At 36.7% G+C, this 25377-nt stretch overlaps 1 protein-coding gene across 5 annotated transcripts in view; it reads right to left on the bottom strand.

Moving 5' to 3' along the window:
- CC2D2B (coiled-coil and C2 domain containing 2B) overlaps positions 1 to 25377 on the bottom strand; it is a 206286-nt gene that overhangs the window by 55541 nt on the left and 125368 nt on the right. Inside the window, exons 10-17 of one of the 5 annotated variants that reach the window (XM_069568154.1) lie at positions 21213 to 21422; positions 16889 to 16986; positions 11716 to 11856; positions 10383 to 10488; positions 10068 to 10186; positions 7503 to 7680; positions 4789 to 4939; positions 2628 to 2775 (exon numbers count right to left, since the gene is read on the bottom strand). In XM_069568154.1, coding sequence (XP_069424255.1) covers positions 2628 to 2775; positions 4789 to 4939; positions 7503 to 7680; positions 10068 to 10186; positions 10383 to 10488; positions 11716 to 11856; positions 16889 to 16986; positions 21213 to 21422 — 1151 coding nt within the window. Of the gene's footprint in view, positions 1 to 2627; positions 2776 to 4788; positions 4940 to 7502; positions 7681 to 9001; positions 9132 to 10067; positions 10187 to 10382; positions 10489 to 11715; positions 11857 to 16888; positions 16987 to 21212; positions 21423 to 25377 lie in introns of those variants that run through there. The other 4 variants (XM_069568145.1, XM_069568146.1, XM_069568147.1 and 1 more) reach the window with 4 other exon arrangements.

Raw genomic sequence — 25377 nt, 5'->3', positions numbered from 1 at the left:
TAAGATCTTTTCTATGTAGTACTCAAGGAAAATTCCAGTCTATAAACTAGGATTTCAATAATACAGTCTGACTCAGATTCTACAATGTCAGCCCAAACATGGACACACATTTTACACTGTCCACTTTCCATCAGTATCTATTCATATTTTTTATGATGAATCTGAGAGTCAATTGTTAAGTAGGTTGATAAGAAGTCTGGGGTCCCCGAGGAGGAGATAGGGGTCTGGGGTTCTCAAAGGGGAGAAAAGAACAAACTTTTTTTTCTACATTCCTTAGTCTTAGTCACATAAAACTTATCCCATTACAGCCTTTTTTTTTTTTCCTTTAAGCCCAGAGCTAATGATAACACAACAAAACAACTCATCTTAAACTCTGTACTAAGTAAGCATTATATTTTGGAGCCCAAAAAATAAAGTCTGACACTGTTTCCACTGTTTCCCCATCTATTCCCCATGAAGTGATGGGACCTGATGCCATGATCTTCGTTTTCGGAATGTTGAGCTTTAAGCCAACTTTTTCGCTCTCCTCTTTCACTTTCATTGAAAGGCTTTTTAGTTCTTCCTCACTGCGTGCTGCAGTCCATGGGGTCACAAAGAGCTGGACATGACTGAGTGACTGACTGATGACAACCCATTTTTCTCCTAAAATGCCCTGGCTCCAGGTTTCTAAGATGACCTGATTTACTTAGCAAAACAGGCATATCCATCAAAATTACATTTCTGTGTGTACTGCGATTTCTGTCTCATTCTCTGCTTTGGAAAGATATTTCCTCTTCTCTAGAACCATAGCTATTGTCTTATGTTCTGGTTCAATATCATCCTGACTCTGAAGGAGTTCATGTGCTAACTGCTTCAGTTGTGTCCGACTCTTTGGGACTCCATGGACTGTAGCCCACCAGGCTCCTCTGTCCATGGAATTCTCCAGGCAAGAATACTGGAGTGGGTTGCCATTTCCTCCTCCAGGGGATCTTCCTAACCCAGGGATCAAACCCAAGTCTCTTGCCTTGCCTGTATTGGCAGGTGGCTTCTTTATCTCATATTCTTTCTAATACCTTCTGGCTCTTTTCCTATGAATTTCATCACTTCCTTTTAGAAGATAAGTACTGCCCCCAGTTTTTAAGAACTCCATACTTTGATTCTGTTCTCTCTCTTATTTTCAGCCACTTCTTAATGTCAAGCTTTCTGATGAGTAATCTACATCCACTTCCTGTTTCTTCAACATCAATTGCTGAGTACTACTGACATTGGTTTAGTTTTTTCTCTAAAACTCTTTATTATTTACCAAGAAGACCACTCGGGAAGAGGTCAAGGCAACCCTCCTTCAAGACTGAAGCAACTTAGCACTCATGTATGCAAGAAGACCACTTATGAACTTTTGCTATGATTCTGGCTATATGCCACAAGTTTTGTAGATAGTGTTCTCATTGTTATTTTAAAAATAGTCTCTAATTTCAGTTTTGATTTCCTATTTAATCCACATTATTTATAGGAATTTTTTAAAATGTTATTATTTTACTTTAAAAATAGGAATTTTTTAAAAGGAGTTTTAGGATCACAGCAAAATTGGTATAAAGTACAGTTTCCACATACACAGCCTACCTCACTATCAACATCCTGCATCAGAGTTATAACTTACTATGTTTGTTGCCAATAAGAGTTGCACTTGTTATAATCCATGGACCTATACTGGCCCATCATTAGCACTCAAAATCCATAATTTACACTAAGGTTTACTCTTGGTGTCCTATGTTATACGGATTTTTGTCAAACACATAATGGCATGTATCCACAATTACAGTACCATTCAGAGTAGTTTCACTGCCCTAAAAATCCTGTGTGCTCTGCCTATTCATCCCTCCCTTTTCCTAATTCCTGGTGAACAATGACATTTTTACTGTCTCCCTAGTTTTGCCTTTTCTATAATGTCATATAGTTGGATCTAGCCTGTTTTTTAAAAAATACGTGTTTAAAAAAATAAATAAATAAAAATAAAAATATGTGTTCAGATGGGGAGGGAAAAGGCTATCCTTTTATTATCATTCATTAATTTCTTTAATGATGAGATCTTTTGGCCCTTCATATGTGTCATCTTACTCAAACACAGCACAGTATAGAAGCCAGCATTATCACCATTTTTATAGAATTCTACTGTACTTCTAGTAATACTGTTTGTGCATAGGGTCTAGAAGTCAACTCCAATTTCTCTAGGAAGTTGTGGGATATAGATGAAATTTCTATGTCCGGCAATTTCTTCCAACAAATTGATAATGCAAAAAATCATTTTTTTTTTACATAATCCAGAATGACTGGGAGAGATAAAGGTCCCAGAAATCAAATCCTTGGGAGTCTTGGCCTTTGCCTACGCAGTCTAAGGACTGTGCAACTGCCTCTGTCATCATCCATGTAGCTGTAATCCTAAACATTGAAAAGACACATTCTCTTACACATAAAGACACGTGATTATAAATAAAATAAATATTTTATATATTTACAAACACAAATAAAAATAAAGCAATATCCAAGTAAACTAAACTGTTCCTACCATTTATCTAGAGTTTCCCTTTGGTAGGCTTTGTGTGATGCTTTGCTGAAGACTGGCATCATTTTTCAAGCATAAAGTTTATTACCTGCAGAAAGCAGATCGTAACGACTGTGACAGAGGTGTCAGAGGAACACCCTTTTCATCTAAGGCCCATGATAGAGAATAGCTTAGTTTTCCTGATGTTAAAAGACAAAGTTCTTCAGTCCCATTTTCCTCAAGAAGAAAGGGCACATCTGTTTAAAAACGGCATTAAAAACATATGAATATTTGAGCACATTACAGTTTTTTCCCCTTTTACGTGTTCCTGGAACCCCAGAAATACAAAGTTTATGCTGACTGCAGGCTTTATTCTTACAGCTCTCCCTCAACTCCTACCCAAAATCCCTCAAGGCAGACTGTTTCAAACAGACTACAAACAAGAGGGGAGAGAATTTATCTGAACACATTTTCTAACCATTCTTTCTGGGAGTGGCTGCCAGCAAGGAAAAAAACCACTGGCAGCAAAAAAAGGCTTTCCAATGTGGTTCAGTAGTAAAGAATCTGCCTGCCAATGTAAGATCAGGAGATAATCCCCGACAGGAGGTACGGGGGTGGGGAGAAAGATCCCCTGCAGCAGGAAATGGCAGCACACTTCAGCATTCTTGCCTGGGAAACTCCATGGTGGGCTGCAAGTCCATAGGGTCACAAAAAATCTGACACAACTAGCAACTGAGTGCGCATGCCAGCAGAAAAAGAGCTGCTGTTTGGCTCCTTTCCTACATTCTTCCATTTTTTCCCTCTCCTCATCTTCTTTCTCAGTCTCCAGAGAGCTCAGTGATATTTCTTGAAACTTCTGCCAAGTACTTAGTGCATCCTAAATTTTTCCAAGTCTTTTCTCCTGGGTCTCCACAACCTGCTTCTCTGCTTCATCTGGACTTTATCTAAGCAGACGACATCCCTCCCTCATTTTTTCTACTTTCCTTGTTCCTTTGCCTGCTTATTTCCTTCTCTCTCCTCCTTGCTCACTCATTCATACTCCCTTTCTTTTCACCAGATGGGCACAGCAATTACAACACCCCAAGGAAGGAGAGAGAGAAGGGACCTGTGGGAGAAGAGCAAGGACAGCATTCCGGCAGACATGCTAACTTAAACTGCAGGAGGAGGAAAATCAATTGAAAGGCAGTAAAAAAAAGTCCCTTCTTCTTTCCTCTCTCTCTTATCTCTGTTCTATCTCCTCTTCCTTCCTCCCCTTTTCAGTTCAAAGATGAATCAACATGTCCTGGAACATCTTCAGGCTTTACTAAAGGTCAGACCATCTGGTGGGCTTCCCTGGTGGCTCAGCTGATAAAGAATCCACCTGCCATGCGGGAGACCCGGGTTCGATCCCTGTAGAATGGAATGGCCTGGAGAATTCCATGGATTGTATAGTCCATGCGGTTGCAAAGAGTCGGACATGACTGAGAGACTTTCACTTCACTTCAAAGATCAGGTAGGGGCACAGCAATCTCCCCACTTAGGTGTGGAGCTCACATTATACAAAGCACAGTGCTCTTGTCCCAGATGCCCTAGGAAAAGCAAAGGAGCTTGTCCCAAAGTTTAGATTTCCCAAAGATTTGATTCAAGTCAAAGTTTTAAAAATTACTTTACTCTCTGGAAGAACTTAATTAGTTTTAAACTAACACTGTAAATACAGGATTCCTTTTTAATGTTTAATTGTGGTAAAGGTCACATAATGTAAAATGTACTATTTTAACAACATTTAACTGTACATTGGGCTTCCCTGGTGGCTCAGAGGTTAAAGCGTTTGCCCACAATGCGGGAGACCCGGGTTCGATCCCTGGGTCGGGAAGATCCCCTGGAGAAGGAAATGGCAACCCACTCCAGTATTCTTGCCTGGGAAATCCCATGGACGCAGGAGCCTGTTGGCCTACAGTCCACGGGGTCGCAAAGAGTCGGACACGTCTGAGCGACTTCACTTCACTGACTGTACATTTCAGTGGCACTAAGTACATTCACACTGTTGTGCAATTCTCACCATCTCCCGAATTTTTCACTTTCCTAAACTGAATCTCTGTCCCCACTGAACACTAAATCCTCATTCTCCCTTCCCACCCCATAACCCACCACCTCCCCAGCCCCTGGCATCTACCAACATATTTTGTGACTCTATGAATAGGATTCTTTATTCGTATGAATGACCCAGGGTCATTTAGGATATAGAACTCATGAAGGAAACAGGAGGGAAGACATATTTTTAATAAACTTACTGCTTCCCACTTCTCCATATGCAGGTATGACCAGTTTATCAGAGCTAAATTCTAGATATTCCAAAATAGTTTTGCTTTTCAACTCTGTGCTATTAGGTAAGGGTAAATATAGTTTTGCCAATAAGCACGTCCTTTTACTTATTTCATAAACCTAAATGTAAAAGAAATGATTGATAACTCACTGAAAGTACAAAATAGAAAAAAACTAAAACAAAGATCATCACTAACATAATTCTTTTAAAAATACTAGAATGTAAAATAGGTATTTCTCTAGAGCCTCTGATCCACATGATAAAATTAGATAATCTTATGTGTTTAAAAGTATAGTGCCTTTCACTGGTTTCAAAGAAAATCAATTGAATAAAAGGATTAGAAATATAGTTCTGGGAATTCAGTACATATAACACAATACCCAAAGAACTTACTTTTGTGCAGCACTTTAAAAGTCCTTTATCTTATTTAAACCTGATAAAAATTACAGGAAATGGCCATTACTCTTCCCATTTTATAAATGAAGAAATGAAATCTCTATATGAAACTTTATTAATTTTTATTAAAAGTGATAGAAACTCAGGTTGAATTGCCTAAGAAAAAGGGAGAATTGTTGGCTCATGGAGTCCAAGGACAGATTAAATAAGCTATGTAGCAGGGAAGGGAGGAAAAGTCCCAGAAGAAGGAATAAGGGAGGCGCTGAGTATGCTGTTCTACAGACATCTACTGATTAGGTCTTATGATTCTGTACGCTGTGTTTTCTACTAGAATTCCATCACTGCCATAAGTACAAACCCAAATTTTTTCAATAGGAAAATCTTATTTTGACTTATACGCTGTTATCAGTGTCTCGGGAAACAGTGATATGTGCTCTAAAGAAAAGAAAATCAAGGAGGGTAAATGCCCCTTAAAAGATAAAAAAGAATGTACCAACCAAAAGGACAGCAGATAACCAGAAGACAGAGAGAAACACAGACAAAGAGACAAGTATTTTCCTGGTCATCTAAATGCTGTTCCTATAACAGTGAATTTAAGCCAACACACTGGTCCCTTTGCCAAAGGTATCGCTAATACAGAAAGGTTTGCAGCAGTTATAGCTAATTATAGCTAATGGATTTTAAGTATTTACATCTCTGAAAAAACTTTCTTATTGTAAATTAGTAAACTGGCTAACTAAAAAGAGACAATGAACTGACAAATATATTCAAATGTTCAGTTGGCATTCTGATTTTACACATCAATCTTGCAGACTTGTTTAGGGTATGTCCATGCATTCTCATGGAACTGTCAAATTCACTTTGGAGGCCAGATCCTGGACAGCAGCAGATGTAAAGGTCGAGAATGACACCTGTAATCTCCCAGGAGACGACCTGTCCCCAGTGGCAGCTATCAACACCTGTGTAGTTGAGATGATGTGTCGAGAATGAAAACAGGCATTATAAGTGGAGAAACTGTAATATTAAAAAAGTCTAAGTAGGGAATTGCAAAAATATATGGGAAAAGAATCAAAGAAGAAGTTCAGTTCAGTTTGGCTGAAGTGAAGAAGGAGTAAAGAAAAATAATAATAAAATTAGAAATGTAGGTTTCTATGTGTTCATCAAGGGCATATAGATTTATTTAGCTATTCATGCAGCTGTTAATGGTGTGAATTGTCCCTAGATAGATTCATTTCTTTTTCTGCCTCTTAGTTTGTTAGGATAATGTACTAATTGATGACGATGAAGGATTCAAAATCTACACTTACGTATTTTGGGAGAGGGGGCGATTTTAAACTTCAAGAAGTTAGATTATGATATCACAATTTATTTTAGGTACAATAGTAGGAAAGTGTAGTCAGTATATTTTCAAAATAAAAATTTCAACAATGTACACCCATGGCTGATTCATGTCAATGTATGGCAAAAACCACTACAATACTGTAATTAGCCTCCAATTAAAATTAATTAATTTAAAAAATTTCAACAGAGGTACATTTAAAAATGATAGTAACTTAATAGCACAGATGAATAAAATGAATACAGCTTTTGATCAAGGATAGCACAAAGTTATTTTAGGCATTGAAAAATAACTGCTTTAGATTTGTAATAATAATCTCCCCATGTCTCAGACTCCCCTCCATACTCATATAACACAAATCTTTACTCCTCCTAACTTTTCTTTCAGGTTTAGGTTCAAGTTTAACTCTTCCATTAGCCATCAAGACTTGTTGTCTAGACTCCATTACTGTTTCTAATTTGTCTTCATTATCATATTTTCTTCTTTTAGTGCTGGGATTCTTATGATGGGGTCTTTGGGAAGGGAACAGGGGTCTGCTACATGTGTTTCTTCATCAGATTCTTTAAAAAAATTTTTTAAAAGATGAACAAATATATCAAAAGACTGAAATCACCAAGCCAAGGCTGGGGCAATTTGAAGAAATTATTCAACACTAACAATTGCTATACTACTCATAGTTTAAACAACCTTCTTTCACCTCTTGCACCTCACTAATAAATAAATAATGCTGCATGTCTAGGGTTGGCAAGAATTATGGCAGGAAAGAAGTATTTAGAACTGCAAATCAAATAATTTTGTACTTAAAGCATAAAAGACTACTGATGAATTTTAAGTATATTATTTATAAATATTAATATCTTAATATAAAAAACTTATAGTAACTGACAAGAAATTTTTAATTATGTATTGTATAAAATAATATACAAAATTAAATGACAATGGCATACCTCCAAGCAAATTGTTTCAGGCCAATATATTAACTGAATATTGAAAATTTGCTGAAACATGACTTTAAAATCAAACTGTAGAGGAGATACTGAAGTGCAAGAAACTTGTTTATCGTTGTATAAGATTTTAATAAAATATTTAAGCTTTTGAATTTTGGCTCTCCTCTTTTGTTCGTACCTAAAAATTAAATAAACCTTTAAGAGACCCTTGAAAAGCAAACCAGATTTAAAATATTATTCTTTTCAAAATATACCTCGATATATTAAAATATGGTAATTTTAGAGGACAAATGCTATTTTAAAGCCCAATAACATTTGCCTATCCTTTATCTACAGATAAGAAATTTTGCCTATCAAGAAATTTCCTTAAAAAGACGTTAACTCAAAAACAGAAAAAGAACTAAAATTAAAGTACCATAAATCATTCAACTATTTATTTTACTAAATTAGAACTTAAAGAGATTATAACACACCCATTATAAGATGTTTTATGAGAGGAAAAAACTGAGGGACTTAGGAATGGGGGCGAGGGAGCTTGCATCAAGAATTCAAAAATATTTTCAAACTTTTAAAACACACACACACACACACACACACACATTATGTTCTCAATAACCTCAAGCAGGTGACTCTAAGACAACAGCCTTGCTGTGTCCTCTTAAAGATCTTTGTGAATCTCTTTAGGCTTTAGGTTATATATTCTTTTTTTCTAGGACATTGTTTCTCTGAACCCAAAGATCAGAGGCCAGCCAGAAAGGTTAACTTCTTGGGGCTACTATGACAACACTTGTTGGGGAAAAAATGGATCCATTCAATAATATGAACTCTAAGGCATCCATTCATTCATTCTCTCAACCAACGCTTATTGACTATCTTCTCAGATACAAGTCAATTGACCTAATGATAGTTAAGATTTGACCTTGATTTTCAGAAGGTAAAAGACTAGCTGGAAGATAAGCCATAGGCTGAAACATAAAATTCCCTTCTGTTCTCCACCCTGATCATCCAGCATAGCTGCCCAGCTTCTCTATAACCTTCTCAAAGGGGTATGGGACAAAAGATTACTTATTCTTCCTATCTCCCTGGTGGTCTTTTTTTACCTTCCTCCCAATTACCTTTAAAGAAATATTAATAGTTTCATAAAATATGTCCCTTACGTTGCCCTCTGAAAGTAGTTTAAATAATGAGCTTATCTACTGATTATGAGAATCTGTTAATTCGGGATTATATTCATCTTCACGAAATCTTGCCTTTTCGCACCTGTAAACTCTTTTTAATGTTCCCTTAATCCATGTACTCCTTTTATCTCTCTCTTTGACATAAGCATATTATTCTTTTCTAAAGACTCAGTTCTTACTCAACTGGACATTTTCAGTGGATAATGACAGCAATGCCCCATGACAGCAATAGCTGTGAAAAGATATAAAGCATTTAATTTCCTTTTGCCTTGACTTCCTCTAAGTTTTAGCTTAGCCTTTCCAGCCAAAATATCTTCTTCCTTCTTTTTCTCCTCTTTATTTCCAACTTCCATTTTATGGCTGTTCTCTTATCCTTATTTAGACGGTCCCTCGATGGACGTGGATCTGAGTGAACTCCGGGAGTTGGTGATGGACAGGGTGGCCTGGCGTGCTGTGATTCATGGGGTCACAAAGAGTTGGACACGACTGAGTGACTGAACTGAACTTTGTGGGCATCTTACACAAGAAATTATCTTGGGCCCCTTTTTGGAAGTAGGTGTAGAGCAAATAAAACATTGCTTCACTGCTCTACTTCTCTAGTCAGAAAGAAGGTAATGATCATTTTGCCTTTGTGTTTGCCACTCTTTATGTTCATTTAAAAGTTTAACCACTTATTCATTCATTTAATGAGCATGAATATTTATTGGACACCCAGTATCTTCCAACACTGCACTAAATGGTGCATATTCACAGTACTCAAAGATGAGCTGGTACCACATGTTTCATGGGACAGAGGTTGGAAAGTTGTAGCTAGTTCAGGGCTCTAAGTTGCTACATCCTCTTTAAGGGAGATGAGATCCAAAGGCTTAGAGATGGGAGAAATGGGCATCAGCATGATATCTGTTATGCATGGATTTCCTAGGAGTAGAAAGAAAACCTTAAAGGTCAAGGAAGAAGTCACAAGTGGGAAAGAAAGAAGCTTGTATTGTCCAAGTAAAAAAATTTTCCAGAGGGTCCTTCCTAATCAGAATATTTTCTATGAAAGCCAGGAGATCCTTCAACAAGCAAGGATGACCATATAATCACAGTGGCTTTATAGTCCACCTATTTACACCTGAACAAAAATTACTACCATAGCAAAATAAAAACCAATCATCACACCAAACTGGTTTATGTCCCACCTCAGTCATAAACTAGAAGCTCAATACCCATCTTTAAAATGAGGATAATATCATAGAACTATGGTAGCAATTTAAAGTGCAAATTTATTTTTTAAACCCAGCAATCAGGAAATCTAACATTATTAAAGAAACAATACAGTAACCAGACAACATATAATGAAGAAAAATAATCTGAAAATGCTTAAAATAATTTTGAAGATGCTTACAGTGAACATCTAGATAAGTTTGTTAATTCTTCTGTGAAAGAAAGTTGTGGTATCATGGTAATTGGATTTACTATTTCAATATCCGTTTCTTCAAATTCTGAAGCTAAACATGAGAAGCTCTAGAAACAGAAAAATAAATAATTTATAATGTAAGTTCACTGTTTAGGACAATTATTCTTAAAATTAAACTTTTTCATGTGTCATTTTGTTGGGTAACTATTACAAATATCAAGATTTCCTATTCTATCACTATTCTATCAAACAAATATTATAACCAGTTAGGATGAGTTGAATGTTATTTTGCAGTGTAAATACCTCCTGTTTCTTCCTGTTCTTAAATGCTTTTCCTTCAGTTTTCTTCTCAGTCCCAGACATTTTTGACAATTCTTGTTTTTGTTCATCACATTTATTCATTTTTAACCTAATTAATAAAAAATAGATTTAAAGCAGAAATATGGAATTATTTGAGTTGTTAGAGATCTTGCCAATACACTACACACATACATCCCAATTTCTTACATTAAATAATTTTACATCCCAAGGAATTTATCAGTATGATACACATACATATATATGCATATAAATATAAAATTTCATAAGCTTGTTCTCAGTTTTCACAGATTTCTCCCTACTTATTAAATACTACCAGGGAAGCCCAGTTAATTTACTGTTAGTATTTTTACACCCTTTCTAAGGATATTAAGAAACCTCTCTGATGAGAATGAGGAACCAATGGGGATGGAAGATATAAATTTAAGGGCATAACCCATGCTTCCTCTCATTTTTTTAAATTTAAATTTTTGGCCACAACAGGTAGCATGTAGGATCTTAGTTCCTCAACCAGGGATTGAACTCACACCCCTTGCATGGTTAAGCGTGGAGTCTTAACCCCTGGACCACCAAGCAAGTGGCAGTCCAAGTGGACCAAGCAAGTCCCTCTCATATTTCTTAAGCTGGGAACATGAGCATGTGTAAGGGCAAGACACTATAGCAAAGGTAAGTGGTAAGTCAGTTATACTCCTTGGGGTTTATGCGTAAACAGTAAGGATTTCATGACATTACCACCAATACAGTGACTGCCGCCGCCACCAGCACCACTGACGACGACTACTACTGTACTACTATTATTTCTACAACCATTACCACCACCATCACTAACAACTACTACAACTACTACTATTACTACTAGCTACCTCAAACACCGTACTTATTAAGTACATGCCAGGCAATGTTCTAAGTACTTTACACATATTAACTCACTTAATTCTCACAGCAACCCTATGAAGTAGGTTACTATTATTCCTCTTCCATTAGTAGTCCAGCAAAACCCCAGTTATCTGGAACACTTTCAGATGGCAGGCGTTTACACTTTTCAGTACAAAGTTTAGTCTTTAAATTTTAATCTTTAAAAAGGAGATTCTTTGATATTATATGCTGCTCTTTTGGGAACAGAAAATGGTGCAGTTGCTCTGGAAAACAGTTGTCTTAAAGCCGTAACTACTGTTTATATATTCAAGACACAAGTTCTTTGTTGACTACATCAAGCAGTTGACTGACTTCTGGATTTTTTCCCAGTTTCTGTTAATTCCCAGTGATTAGTGGGCAGCTCCTCAGGAGACCTATAAGAACAAACAGAGCAGCCACTCACCTCTGAAACTGTAACTTTACTGAAGTGCTTGTAAACCCTTGTCGTTGTCGAAGGGATTTTATCTGTTTCCAAGTCCGTAATATACTGTGTAGTAGGGAAAAGTCCTTTTCCTTTTCTAACTCATAGAGTTGTTTTGTATCACTACAACAATAATGTTAGATTAAAAATACACTAGTGAACTGGGCATATACCCAGAGAAAACTAGAATTCAAAAAGACACATGCACCCCAATGTTCACTGTGGTACTATTTACGATAGCCAGGACATGGAAACAGCCTAAATCTATCAACAGAGGAATGGATAAAGCAGATGTGGTACACATATACAATGGAGTATTACTGTCACAAAAGGAGTGAAATCTGTAGAGACATGGATGGACTGAGAGACAAAACAAGTTTCACATAGGAACGCATATATTAATATATGGAATTTGAAAAAATATGGTATAGGCAATCTATTTAGAAACCAGAAATAGAGATACAGGTGTACAGAACAAACATATGGATACCAAAGGGGAAAGGAGGGTGGGTGGGATGAATTGGGATATTGGAATTGACATACACACACTATTGATACTGTGTATAAAATAGATAACAAGAAACTACTGCAGAGCACAGGAAAATCTACTCAGTGCTCTGCAGTGAAGGAAATCCAAAAGAGGAGAGATATAATATTATATATATATATAGATATAGATATAGATATGATTCACTTTTCTGTACAGTAGAAACTAACACACAACATTGTAAAGCAACCAAACTCCAATAAAAATGAAAAAAATTAAAAACCACCATGTTAGTGGATTAGAGCTACAAGTCATTACAAATGGCTTCAAACAATTTATTGCACTAACTCTTCTGGGCTCCCCACCTCATTTTTTTTTTTCATTTCACTCACATCTTCATATAGAGAATGAAATTCCATTTAGAGATTTATGCATCTTTAAGATTTTTCACTATTCAAAAGTACTCTACTAAAATCCATGTATTTCCAGGTTTTCTTGACATTCTGTAGTATATTTATCATACTTTTTTCAGATTAACAATCAGAACTACTGCTTCAAATTTAGAAGTACTTTGCCTGATGGGGTAGTGAGCATACTACTTGAGTATCAAAGTAATATAATCCAGTCTATATAAAAATGGATTGGTTAACCCATTTAGATATATTTAGGTTTAACTTCACCATTTTCTTTTGTGGTTTCTCCTTGTCTCAGGTTTCTCTGTTCCGTTTTCTCTCTCTTTTTTTTTTGCCTTCTTTTGGATCGGTTGAGTATTTTTTATTATCTCATTTTCCTCTTGATTTGGAAACTATATCTTTTTATTCTCTTTCTTTAGAGGTTATAAGTTAAAATTTAAGTCCTTGATTTACTAAAGTCTTAATCGCCAATGCAAATATCTTTAATTACTCTTACCTTTCTCCATTCTTTACTCCATTCTAAAAATTTTATATTTTAACTCTGTTTTTTAATTGAAGTATAGTTGATTTATAATATTGTGCCAACCTCTGCTGTACTGCAAAGTAACTCAGTTTTACACGTATATACATTCTTTTTAAAATATTCTTTCCCAATATGGTTTATCCCAAGAAATTGTATTCAGTTCCCTGTACTATGAAGTAAGACCTTATTGTTTATCCATTCTAAATGCAATGGTTTGCATCTACCAACCCCGAATTCCCAGCCCCTTCCTCTCCTTCCCCACTTGGCAACCACAAGTCTGGTCACTACGTCTGTGAGTTTGCTTGTTTTGTGGACAGGCTCCTTTTAGATCCCATATAGAAGTGACATCATATGGTATTTGTTTTTCTCTGACTTACTTCACTCACTATGACAATCTAGTTTCATCCATGAAACGGCAAATGACATCACTTTTAATGGTTGAGTAGTATTCCATTGTATATATGGACCACATCCTTCCTTATCCATTCATCTGTCGATGGACATGTATTATAGGTTATTTCCATGTTTTGGCTATTGTGAATAGTTCTACTATGAACATAGGGGTGCATGCATCTTTTTGAATTATAGCTTTACCCAGGTATACACCTAGAAGTGGGATTGCTGGATCATGTGGTAATTCTATTTTTAGTTTTCTGAGGAATCTCCATCCTGTTTTCCATAGTGGATACACCAACATACATTTCCACCAACAGGGTAGGAGGATTCCCTTTTTCCACACTCTCCCCACCGTTTGTTACTTGTAGACTTTTTAATGATGGCTACTTTGACTGGTATGAGGTGGTACCTCATTGCAGTTTCAATTTTCATTTCTCTAATAATTAGTGATGTGGAGTATTTTTCATGGGCCTACAGGCCATCTATACACCTTCTTTGGAGAAATTTCTATTTAGGTCTTCTGCCCATTTTTTGATTGGGTTGTTTGGTTTTTTGTTATTGAATTGTACAGGCTATTTATATGTTTTGGAGATTAAGCCCTTGTCAGTCACACCATTGGCAAATACTTTCTCTCATTCCATAAATTGTGTTTTGGGGGGTTTTTGGTTTTGTTTTTGTCTGTTTCCTTTGCTGTACAAAAGTCTGTAGTTTGATTAGGGCCTATTTGTTTACTTTTGGTTTTTTATTTCTATTTGCCTTGGGAGACAGAGCTAAGAAAACACTGGTACAATTTATGTCAGAGAATGTTTTGTCTATGCTCTCTTCTAGGAGTTTTATGGAAGTCTAAGCCATTTTGTGAACTCTCTAATTTTATGCCCTGTAAAACATCATTACATGACTGCTCACTAAGACTTAGCCACATATTTACCACTCTTTTTGCTCCTTAGTCTTTCCTTACTTCCTCAGCGTTCTTGATGTCAGTAAGTGTTTTTGGCTTTAAGTTTTAGTTAATCTTATCAGTTCAGTTCAGTTCAGTCGCTCAGTCGTGTCTGACTCTTTGCAACCCCATGAATCGCAGCACGCCAGGCCTCCCTGTCCATCACCAACCCCCGGGGTTCACTCAGACTCACGTCCATCGAGTCGGTGATACCATCCAGCCATCTCATCCTCTGTCGTCCCCTTTTCCTCCTGCCCCTAATCTCTCCCAGCATCAGAGTCTTTTCCAATGAGTCAACTCTTCGCATGAGGTGGCCAAAGTACTGGAGTTTCAGTTTATAAACAACAGTAATTTACTGTTTTGTATATACTGCTGGTTTCTATTCGTTCATTCAACTACTATTTACAGAGATAGTTCACTATATGCCAGTACTTGTACAAGGCATATGTCAACCTCCTCAAGTAACAATGTTTATACTGAACAAGTAACAATGTTTATACTGAACTAGGCTATTCTTGGAGAAGGCAGTGGCACTCCACTCCAGTACTCTTGCCTGGAAAATCCCATGGACGGAGGAGCCTGGTAGGCTGCAGTCCATGGGGTCACTAAGATTTGGACACGACTGGGCGACTTCACTTTCACTTTTCACTTTCATGCATTGGAAAAGGAAATGGCAACCCGCTCCAATGTTCTTGCCTGGAGAATTCCAGGGATGGGGGAGCCTGGTGGGCTGCCGTCTATGGGGTCGCACAGAATCGGACACGACTGAAGCGACTTAGCAGCAGCAGCAGCAGGCTATTCTAGGAAACCAAATTATTTAACTTGCCTCCAGTGGTTAAGAATTTGTAGAGCCATTTTAGGTCAATGGGCAGGGAGTCAGAGAAATTCTTTAACTATCAAATCACTCAGAGTTGTCATATCTTTGCGCAAGTTTAACTTTCTACCCAATAAGTACCTCCCAAGAGTTTTCCTGTTTTTGGAGATTCCTAGGCACATAATTATGTATTGTCTTTAAATTATTTTTCCAATTATTTTATACTTTCCTAATTTCTCTTCCTAACTAGTCTATCAGCTAATGATTCCCAAATTGTAGACCATTTTTAAAAATAAGGGTCCTTTACATACTCATTGAGTATTGCTTCTAGATTAAATTAGTAATATATCTTGTACATATGTGTATGCAGACTAGTTCTCAAACATACAAACACTTGAGATAACCATGATTCAAGTCAATTGAAAGGTATCAGTAAGTTTGTAATAGTTTTTAATCAACATATATTTTTTAAATAAATAGATGATATTAATAAAACCACAACTACTTTCATGTGATACTTCTATTAAATATTTTTACCCAAAAATGTTACAAAAAGTTGGAACCATTTATTTAACTGCCTAAAGACTAGGGATCTTCAGCAGTCTCACTCCTGGGTATATACCAGGAAACAGGAAATCTCTAATTGAAAAAGATATATGTACCCAATGTTCATAGCAGCAGTACCTACAACAGCCAGAAGATGGAAACAAGCCCCAAGGGTCCAACAGATGATTGGTTTAAGATGTATATATCCCCTCACACACACAAATATGGAATATTACTCAGTCATAAAAAAGAATGAAATATTATAACTTGCAACAACATATGGACCCACAGGGACTTCCCAGGTGGCGCTAGTGGTAAAGAACCTGCCTGCCAATGCAGGAGGAAATAAGAAATGCAGGTTTGATCCCTGGGTCAGGAAGATTTCCTTGAAGAAGGGCATAACAACCCACTCTAGTATTCTTGCCTAGAGAATCCCATGGACAGAGGAGCCTAGTGGCTACAGTCCACAGGGTTGCAAAAAATCAGACACGACTGAAGCGACTTAGCAAGCACACATATGTGGACCTAGAGAGTGTTTTACTTAGTGAAGCAAGTCAAAAGAGTAAACAAATACTATATAACATCACATATATGTGGAATCTAAAACATAATACAAATGAATCTGTATATAGAACAGAAACAAACTCAGAGAAATAGAAAAGAAACTTAAGGTTACCAAAGGGGAAAGGAGGGAAGGAGGAACAAATTAGAAGTGTTGGATTAACCCAAACTATTACACATAAAATAGATAAGCAACAAAGACTTACTGCTTAGCACAGGGAGTTATATTTGATAAATCTTATAATTGCAAATATTTGATAAGACTTATAATGGAATATAATCAGAAAATTACAACTGAATCACTTTGCTGTATACCTGAAACTAACAAAATATTGCAAATCAGCTATATTTCAATTTTTAAAATAGTAAGGATATTGTTAGTTTCTCATTTTACATCTTCCACAGCATAGTACAATACTTTGTTTAAACAAGCTCCTTAATAAATGCTTGATGAATACAAGAATGTCCTAAAACCTACCTTATCTGCCAATAATAATCCTGCAAAGATTCTCTGGTCGGCTGGCTTATTTCCGAATTTTCATTTGCTAATCTGGTAGCATCCGTCAGTGCTTTAAGCTAAAACGAAAGAGCTTTTTTGGTACACTTCATCCACCTGTTACTATCACTCCAATTCACCTGTAGGTCTAAGTATGTGCATCAGGAACACAAGTGTATACTTTTTTTGTATTACTGTCTTGTTTTCCAAAATATATTTCATATAAGTACCTTCAGGCAGAACTGAAAAAGAGCCTCAATATTTGTCTAAGAAATAAACCTTATACCATGCAACTTCTAGGTAGTCATTTGATCAATTAACATAAGGAAATGTCAATCAATCAAGATAGAAGATTGAACACAGGAATCTATTTTATCTTCTACCTAATATCCCATGGTTACAGAAAAGATATCTATCTGTCTTTATCCATATGCACTGCCATCATCACAACCATATCTATATAAGTATTTTATAATTATATCTACATCTATAAAAGAATAAATATATAGCAACATAGGAAAAGAAATCAAATAAAATCAACAAAATGTACTGAAGAAACTATAAAACAAGAGAACTATTCACAGAGAATATTGACAAAGAAATAAAACCAGGGAAACTGTTCTCTACAACAGGGATAGGCAGAAAAAGCCTATCACAGTTAGGGACAGTCTGTGGGAACTCCAAGACTGGAGTCAATGGATATAAACTTCTACTGCAAGACATAAGGGAAGACCTCAACAACTGTGAAGACATGCTGAATGCCTGGATGAGGAGACCCAATTTTTTAAAGATAAAATTTCTTTCACGATATAATAGCCAGTGGTTCAGATGGTAAAGAAGCTGCCTGCAATGCAAGAGACCCAGGTTCGGTCCCTGGGTCCGAAGATCTCCTGGAGAGGGGAATGGCTACGTACTCCACTATTCTTGCCTGGAGAGTTCTCCGGACAGAGAAGCCTGGTGGGCTACAGTCCATGGGATTGCAAAGAGTCGGACGTGACTGAGAGACTAACACTTTCATTTTCAAAGCAGCTGCAGTAAAAATGGTAGGAGAATCTTTAAAATAGAAGTTGACAAGCTAATTCTAATGTTCATATGGAAGATTAACTCTATAAGAACATACAAATTTTATTCTACAAAAAAAACCAATGAGGAGATACTTGTCCTTAGAGAAGTCAGGGTTGTTCATATTGTTGAGCCATCAAATTAACCAACTACAGAACTGCCCTAACTTAGAACTTTTGATATATAAAGTCATACCTTTTCCCTATGATTTAAAGCAACTGAGAGAGCTCTCTGTGAATTGTAACCAAAGATATGCTAAGTAACCAAAGATATGCTAACTGATAAAAATCTAGGAAATTTAATAAATGAACAACAAAACCTAAAGTCCCCAAAGAAAAAAACTGACAGATTTGACCTCATAAAATTTTAAATATTTCCAAGAGATAGGAAAAATGAAGTCAAAAGGCAAGTAACAGAGTGGGAAAAAAATATTTAAAACATATTCAAAAGATATACATTTTGTACATGCAATGTGTGTGTATGTACATGTGTAAATAGTTATATGTGTATATATATTTGTACATATATATATATATGAAAACTCTTATAAAGATGAACAAAGCTATACAGAAAACTGGGCAAGTCATATCAACTATTGGTTAGGACTCTGGGAAGTAAGCTCTGTCCTGTACTATCAGTGGAAATTCAAACTGAAAAACTTTCTTGGAAAGGCAATTCATTACTCTCTGATAAAAATTTAAACTTCATGCACCCTTACTCTTGACCAAGAACTTTCACTTCTACAAATCTAGCCTACAGAAGTTTTCACACATGTGCTCAAATACACAGATACACGGATGTTCACTGCTTTATTACCTGTAATCATAAGAAGATGGAAATGACCTAAGAAGTAATTTATGAAGTCATTCATGACCATAAGAAGTGTCAAGAATGAGGAGTGATTGAACATATTAAAACACATGTATTTTATGGGTCTATATATAGTGATATGGGACAAGCTCCAAGACTTGTAATCTTAAATTACAAGTGATTTTAAAGTAATCAAATTACTTTAAAAAAGAAGTAATTTTAAAAAGCCAAGTTGCCAAATAATACATACCAGAAGATCCAATTTCTCTTAAAATCTATCATGGAATATGTATATACAGAGAAACATGGAAAAGGGATCTTTAAAGCTGTAGTTTAAACCATGAGGTGAAGACTGAAGTGGGACTTTCACAGCATGAAACTTCTACACTGAATCTCTTACAGCGGGAATGAACTCCTGAGTTACTTATGCAATTTCCCTCCTGCGTAAACTAGAGGGCACAGCAGCAGAAGTCTGCAAAACTGAGGATCCGTTCCACTCTCTTATACTGTCTACAACACTCCTCCATGTTCTTTAAGTGGCATTCACATTCACATAACGGGACATTTTGCAGTTTAAGAAATCCCTGGATGTCACTGAGTCTCCTACTACTTTGAACTTGGTTTGAACACACTGAGAACGAGCAGAGCCATATGTTTCACACGAAGGGACTAAAAGGATGCAAAAATTATAAATCATTATTTTGGCAGAAGACCAATGGTCACACCCTGCAACTCTTGGTCTTTCTCCCTTCCTCCTACAGTTCTCTTTCATTTTAGAAGGGCATACACATGCCCTATCAAATTTCTCTTTTTACAATTTACCAGGAAACTGGAGAAAATGTTTATGTGCGTATTTATTTAAAATAAATAAATAAATAAATGTGCACATTTTTATGTGCACATTTTAAATAAATAAATGTGCACTTTTTATGTGCACATTTAAAATAAAGTGAAGAAAAGTAAAAAACAGCTAAAAAATTACTTTTGGCTCCTAAGAATCATTAATATAATAAAAACTTTGCAAATAATGATCCCTCAATATTATTTTACACAGAAAGCCATGCGACATGAAAAACAAATGAGTTTTTATGTACAGTAACAGGTAGTATTCTAGTGAAACAAAATTGCTATTGCTAGATCAGGATTCAAAGATTACACAACAGCGCTGGAAAACTATTAAATAGACAAATCATATTTTCAATGGCCTACATCTTAGTTTCAGAGTTGGTTCTTTCATTCAAAAAAACAGTGGTCATATTAAACTAAAAGTTAGAATATTCAACTTTTGTTTTAGGAAATATTCTGACCTTATTAATTCATAGGCTTCATTTAGGAAGTACTCCCACATATTTGCTACATGAAAACTCAATCAAATGGATTAAGTCCTATTGTTTCTGCACTTCTACTTTAAAAAGCAAATATATTAAGGTATAATTCATTTCTAGCGTATTAAAATGTCTTGGTGACCCTACTAGGCTTGATTATTTAACTACATACCTCACTAAATATTTAAGTGTATTAATTAGCTGAATGAGACCTATCAGAATATCTTTTCAGAGAGAACACTAGTTAACAAAACATTCATGTACCAAAAACTCAGCATACAGTCTAAAGGAGAGGTACATATCTATAAAAGTAGTCAGTGGGTATGTTTCTTTGATTTCTCCTCAGATTTTATGTACCCTTTATGATGTCATTGGGCTTCCATAAAGAACCTGCCTGCCAAGCAGGAGACATATGCAGGTTTGATCCTGGAGTCTGGAAGATCCCCTGAAGTAACCCACTCCAATAGTCTTGCCTGAAGAATCCCATGGACTGAGAAGCCTGGTGAGCCACAGTCCATAGGGCTGCAAAGAGTCGGACGCGGCTGAAGCTACTTAACATGCATGCATGCAAGAATTCCACGGACAGAGGAGCCTGGCAGGCTATAGTCCACGGGGTCACAAAGAGTTGGACACGACTGAGTGCATGCGCCACACACACAAACACACACACACACACGCACGTGTGCACACGCATGCATGTCATTAGACGATTAGTTGGCTAAATCATTCTCATACTAAACTCTGTAGAAGGTTCAGGATCATTAATATTTTTATCAAAAATACTTTCTTATAAGACTTGAAATAGTCATTTGGCTCTTTTAAATAGTAATCATTTCAAATATTCTTCTTGAGTCATAGGATCAAGAAATACCCATTGATTAGCAAATTGTTTATAAATGCTAAACACCCTGAAGAATATGTTTGAGTCTGTCTCCCTGGTCAGTTAATTCCTACAGTTTCTTTTCAGAAAAACTGAAATCAAGCTTTCTTTTATTTGGTTAAATAGTTGAAGTGCTAAGGGAATATTCCACCATAACTTGCTCTGTACTTTTTTTTTTCTTTCAATATTAAAGATTCAGCTCTGTAAACGTAATGAAAACCATGCTTACCTTCTCATAAAGCAGCTGTGGTAAATTCTGTTGCTGCCTGTCCTGAAAACACTCATAAAGTTGGAGCAGCCTAGCACATAATACTTGTTCTTGATTGAAGAGAGGATGATGACTGAACTGCAAACCCACTATATTGAGATCTAATTGGTACATTTCCCTTTGACCTTCCATTTTGTTCCTAATGGAGCTTTCTAAATCAGATTTCACTGCCTTTTAAAGAAAAGTATTCACACAATGTTAATTCAATTCTATTTTTTAAATTACAAGTAACTCTTTATAAAAGCAACGTGCTAACTGTAAGAAAATGAAGACAAAAGCAAAAAAAAAAACAATTGTTTGCTCCTTCTTTCTTAAAACGGATTATAGCCCTTGATTTCATATATTTATATTGAAGCATTTTAATCACCTTACTATAAATGGTCATCTACTTTACTACTATGTGCTGATAGAGGCTGAACTTTCAAGTTACAAGCCGCCAAGTAATTTCCTAAAGGATAATGATTAAAAAAAAATGGTGTTTAGAATTGGTGGGTCAATAGTTTGTTAATGTGATAATCTAATAATCATCTGGAGCTAGACTTAAACTGCAAACTGTTATCTCTGCTTCAGTGGCCCTTACAGTATTGAGATTTTTATTTCCCAGTGAGAAACCCCAAATGAACTTTGCCTCCATAGCTGGCTGTGCATAATAAAAACTGTAGAGGAGACAGAAGGGAAAGGCAGGCAAAGGTATTTGTCTGACACCAATTCCAGAATGGAGAAGGCAATGGCACCCCGCTCCAGTACTCTTGGCTGGAAAATCCCATGGATGGAGGGGCCTGGTGGGCTGCAGTCCATGGGGTCGCTGAGGGTCAGACACGACTGAGCGACTTCACTTTCACTTTTCACTTTCATGCATTGGAGGAGGAAATGGCAACCCACTCCAGTGTTCTTGCCTGGAGAATCCCAGGGACAGGGGAGCCTGATGGGCGCCGTCTCTGGGGTCGCACAGAGTCGGACACGACTGAAGCGACTTAGCAGCAGCAATTCCAGAATATTACCTGCTAAGGATGGTGCTACAGAATGAATTTTAATACTCAAGTTTACATGCATGGTGACGTGACATTTTTATATTTATTCCAACTCTAAGAGTCCATGAAACACTGAAATTAGCTTGAATGAAGTTAGGAAAGAGCAGAAAGTGCTGATGACAATTATTAATAGCATTTTTAGCAATAAAGTGTTTTTTAATTCAGATACGTACACTGGGTTTTTTAGGCATAATGCTATTGAATAGTTAATAAACTACAGATTAGTGTAGACATAACTTTTACATGCACTTTTGACATTTTTCAAAACCAAAAAATTCATGTGACTTGCTTTACTGTGGTGGTCTAGAAGTGAACCAGCAATATCTCAGAGATATGCCTATATTCCCAAATATCTATACAAAACAAGCAGAGTAACTAGATAGCAAGACCAAAAATCCAGGGACAAGATTTTAAACAAAATTGCATCTGAAAACATCTCCACTGAATCCAAAATACAAGTGGGTGGAGAAAAACCACTAACAGCAAGATCTGCATAGTATTGGTGACTGTATAAAAGTCGAAAGAAGCAATGAAACATCTGACCATCCTGTTAAGAGAACCTGAAAGAACCAACAGATACTCACCAGCAAGTAAAACAAGCCAATTTAAAAAAAGAAGGTAAAACTGTTACGGGTTTTGTCTACTCAAAGTATGGGTAACAGCAAGGAATTCTGGTAAAAACATCAACACTCATTCACGATAAAAAAAATCTTGTATTTGTCTTAATTTTAAAAGTAGGACAACTAATTAAACTTTAAATGCATTTTTTTATGGTAAAATGGTAAAAGATTTTCTTAGCAGCAAGAAGTTTTGGTGTATTTTTAGAAAATCCTGAAATAAATTTATAAGTGGTATAAAGATATTAAAAACATATTATGATATGAGGAATTTTAAAAAACTTTTCTAGATTCTCTGAGAAATAAACAGAGACTACGGAGAAGAAAAGAGAGCATATATTATGTAAAAAGAAGATTCTCACATGTTAAAGGAAGATAAGGAGAACTCTGAAAGTATAAATCTCTTCAGTTTAGGGAGAAACCTTATTTTCTGTGTAACCTGAGAAGTATCAGCATTATAAGGAATGAAATGCTCTTGCTGTTAAAATGTTGCAGCTACTGGAATATGAGGGATGGGATGGGGAGGGAGGTGGGAGCAGGGTTCAGGATGGGGAACACATGTATACCCATGGCTGATTCATGTCAATGTATGGCAAAAACCACTACAATATTGTAAAGTAATTAGCCTCCAACTAAAATAATTAATTTTTTTTAAAAAGGAAGAGATACAGAAAGGCATCTTTTAAGAAAAAGCATTGACTACAAAAGGCATATAATTACTAGAAACGGAAAAGTAAGATCATGGCACCTGGTCCCATCACTTCATGGGAAATAGATGGGGAAACAATGGAAACAGTGACAGTCTTTATTTCCTGAGGCTCCAAAATCACTGCAGATGGTGACTGCAGCCATGAAATTAAAAGATGCTTGCTCCTTGGAAGAAAACTATGACCAACCTAGACAGCATATTAAAAAGCAGAGACATTACTTTCCCAACAAAGGTTCGTCTAGTCAAAGCTATGGTTTTTCCAGTAGTCATGTATGGATGTGAGTTGGACTGTAAAGAAAGCTGAGCACTGAAGAATTGATGCTTTTGAACAAAGCTAGTGGAGGTAATGGAATTCCAGTTGAGCTATTTCAAATCCTGAAAGATGATGCTGTGAAAGTGCTGCACTCAATATGCCAGCAAATTTGGAAAACTCAGCAGTGGCCACAGGACTGGAAAAGGTCCGTTTTCATTCCAATCCCAAAGAAAGGCAATGCCAAAGAATGCTCAAACTACCACACAATTGCACTCATCTCACACGCTAGTAAAGTAATGCTCAAAATTCTCCAAGCCAGGCTTCAGCAGTATGTGAACCATGAACTTCCTGATGTTCAAGCTGGTTTTAGAAAAGGCAGAGGAACCAGAGATCAAATTGCCAGCATCCGTTGGATCATGGAAAGCAAGAGAGTTCCAGAAAAACATCTATTTCTGCTTTCTTGACTATGCCAAAGCCTTTGACTGTGTGGATCACAATAAACTGTGGAAGATTTTGAGAGAGATGGGAATACCAGACCACCTGACCTGCCTCTTGAGAAACCTGTATGCAGGTCAGGAAGCAACAGTGAGAACTGGACATGGAACAACAGACTGGTTCCAAACAGGGGAAGGAGTTCGTCAAGGCTGTATATTGTCACCCTGCTTATTTAACTTATACGTGGAGCACATCATGAGAAACGCTGGACTGGAAGAAGCACAAGCTGGAATCAAGATTGCCAGGAGAAATATCAATCACCTCAGATATGCAGGTGACACCACCCTTATGGCAGAAAGTGAAGAGGAACTAAAAAGCTTCTTGATGAAAGTGAAAGAGGAGAGTGAAAAAGTTGGCTTAAAGCTCAACATTCAGAAAATGAAGATCATGGCATCCCGTCCCATCACTTCATGGGAAATAGATGGGGAAACAGTGGAAACAGTGTCAGACTTTATTTTTCTGGGTTCCAAAATCACTGCAGATGGTGACTGCAGCCATGAAATTAAAAGACGCTTACTCCTTGGAAGGAAAGTTATGACCAACCTAGATAGCATATTCAAAAGCAGAGACATTACTTTGCCAGCTAAGGTCTGTCTAGTCAAGGCTATAGTTTTTCCAGTAGTCATGTATGGATGTGAGAGTTGGACTGTGAAGAAGGCTGAACACCGAAGAATTGATGCTTTTGAACTGTGGTGTTGGAGAAGACTCTTGAGAGTCCCTTGGACTGTAAAGAGATCCAACCAGTCCATTCTGAAGGAGATCAACCCTGGGATTTCTTTGGAAGGAATGATGCTAAAGCTGAAACTGCAGTACTTTGGTCACCTCATGAGAAGAGTTGACTCATTGGAGAAGACTTTGATGCTGGGAGGGATTGGGGGCAGGAGGAGAAGGGGATGACAGAGGATGAGATGGCTGGATGGCATCACTGACTCGATGAACATGAGTCTGAGTGAACTCCGGGAGTTGCTGATAGACAGGGAGGCCTGGCGTGCTGCGATTCATGGGGTCGCAAAGAGTCCGA

This window comes from Ovis canadensis, chromosome 22 (genome assembly GCF_042477335.2).
Source record: "Ovis canadensis isolate MfBH-ARS-UI-01 breed Bighorn chromosome 22, ARS-UI_OviCan_v2, whole genome shotgun sequence".
Taxonomy (NCBI): Eukaryota; Metazoa; Chordata; class Mammalia; order Artiodactyla; family Bovidae; genus Ovis; species Ovis canadensis.
The sequence above is the reverse complement of the archived record's forward strand: the minus strand, read 5'-3'. Positions and strand labels throughout refer to the sequence as shown.